Source organism: Pleuronectes platessa, chromosome 3 (genome assembly GCF_947347685.1).
Source record: "Pleuronectes platessa chromosome 3, fPlePla1.1, whole genome shotgun sequence".
NCBI classification, from domain to species: Eukaryota; Metazoa; Chordata; class Actinopteri; order Pleuronectiformes; family Pleuronectidae; genus Pleuronectes; species Pleuronectes platessa.
The window spans coordinates 31,143,290-31,145,249 of NC_070628.1; the positions used below are offsets into that span (position 1 = coordinate 31,143,290).

The window sequence follows — 1,960 nt, forward strand, 5'->3', positions numbered from 1 at the left end:
GTGATTAGAATAAGACTGTTCTTCTGTCATTCGTGTTACCTTTCTTTTTCCCTCAGCAAATAGCAGATATCTGTATGCAGTGTTTGGATCCATTGTGATTTCCTGTGCAAAATCCAAGAAGTCAGCTCTAGTCTTGGGCTCCGGTTGTGGCAGGAAAAAATCCATTTGAGGCCTTGAGGTGAAGGTCAGTCTACACTGAGGGCAGCTGTAGATTCCTCTCTCATCCTCATTGTCCCAGTGGGTTTTAATATAGCTCATACAGTAGCTGTGTCCACTGTCAAATGACAAAGGATCATTCAGATCCAGACACACGATTTTCCTGCTGCGCCATGTCACCTGATGCCAGTGACTGTAGAATAGTTTCACTCTGAAAAGAAACAGATCGCTGCTCCTTCTGCTCTTGTTCACAATCCTCTTTTTACCAAGTCTTAACAAACTGTTGAAAAGAGCAGCAGTATAGTTTTACTGCTTACTGCAAGTATTTAAAGGTAGCTGCATTTGCTCCCAAACTGTTTAGAGGCACATGCCTTTGATGCCACACTGTTTGGAGTCAGCTACCTTTGATTCCACACTTCAAAGACATTCAAACTGTGTAAATAACCACCTTTAATTTTTCTATGTTTGAGTCTGAGTAAGCACAAACATTAATTAGCTAATGATGCTCTGATGCCAATCTCCAGCCTCAATGCAGTAAAGAGGATGATTCTGGTTCTGGACCTGGACGAAACGCTGATCCACTCTCACCACGACGGGGTCCTCAGACCCACAGTGAGACCTGGCACGCCGCAAGACTTTATATTTAAAGTCATCATTGATGAGCACCCAGTCAGATTCTTTGTACATAAAAGGCCACATGTTGACTTCTTTTTAGAAGTGGTGAGCCAGTGGTATGAGCTGGTGGTTTTCACAGCCAGTATGGAGATCTATGGCTCAGCAGTGGCAGACAAACTGGACAACAACAGGAGCTTCCTGAAACGCAGATACTACAGACAGCATTGTACATTGGATCTAGGTAGTTATATTAAAGACCTGTCTGTAGTACACAACGATCCGTCCAGTATTGTCATCCTGGACAACTCGCCTGCTGCTTATCGTAGCCATCCAGACAATGCAATACCCATCAAGTCCTGGTTCAGCGACCCTAGTGACAGAGCACTTCTTAACTTGCTGCCTATGCTGGACGCACTAAGGTTCACTGCTGATGTGCGCTCCATCCTTAGTCGAAACCTCCACCAGCACCGACTCTGGTGATTGGCTGCATCAAGAGTGGGGAGGACTTGTTGACCAGCCTCTTCCTCTCTGCCGGCTTCCTTCCCGCCCTCCGTTCCCACGCAGACAACCCGCCATCCCTCTCTCAGCCCTCTCAGATGTAACCTGATGAGATGAGGGCTGTGGTGAGAGCGCCTAACACGGGATGAACACTGCGGGATCACCAGAGCCCAGAAACTACTAGGAAGGTAGAGCTAGTGTTGTAATATTGCAGACGCTGAGACCGCTTAGCGAAAGAAGCCTATTTGCACGCTAGGAGTCCGCAAGTCCAAAACCCTTCAACAGGTGAGCCTTCAACACACCGTATTTATCATGCTCCGGGGGATTCCCCAGTAGGCTCACCACTCTGCCCGCTGTTGCTCTATTTAGAGCTGCAACAACATAATAATACTTTTTGATATCCGCTGTAATGTCTCTGAGCGCAAACTGCGCCCCTGTCTGAGCAAACCTTTCCGAGGCTTGCGATTCCCAAAACTCTGGTAGCTTAAGCGAGACTGCGTTTGTCGCCATGCCCGTCCAGAGAGAATCAAGGTCACCAATGTAGAAGTCGATGGGATGAAGAAGTCAGGAGATTTCTTGTTTTTTAACTTCGTCCGAAGGCTCTCTGCCACAGTGTTTTTGAGCCCAGATGTAAACCGGGGCCCCGGTGAGAAGAAATGTCAGATGGAATGCCAAACCGAGTGACCAAGGT

General features: G+C 47.3%; 1 protein-coding gene across 1 annotated transcript; it reads left to right on the forward strand.

Moving 5' to 3' along the window:
• The first annotated feature begins 666 nt into the window (after window positions 1-666).
• On the forward strand, window positions 667-1,251 carry LOC128436504 (CTD nuclear envelope phosphatase 1A-like). Its single transcript, XM_053418229.1, has one exon. It carries the CDS (start codon window positions 667-669, stop codon window positions 1,249-1,251), a length of 585 nt encoding a protein of 194 aa, XP_053274204.1.
• The last annotated feature ends 709 nt before the right edge of the window (window positions 1,252-1,960 follow it).

Coding starts and splice junctions, on each gene's coding strand:
- LOC128436504 (XM_053418229.1), top strand. CDS start 667: ATGCCAATCTCCAGCCTCAATGCAGTAAAGAGGATGATTCTGGTTCTG.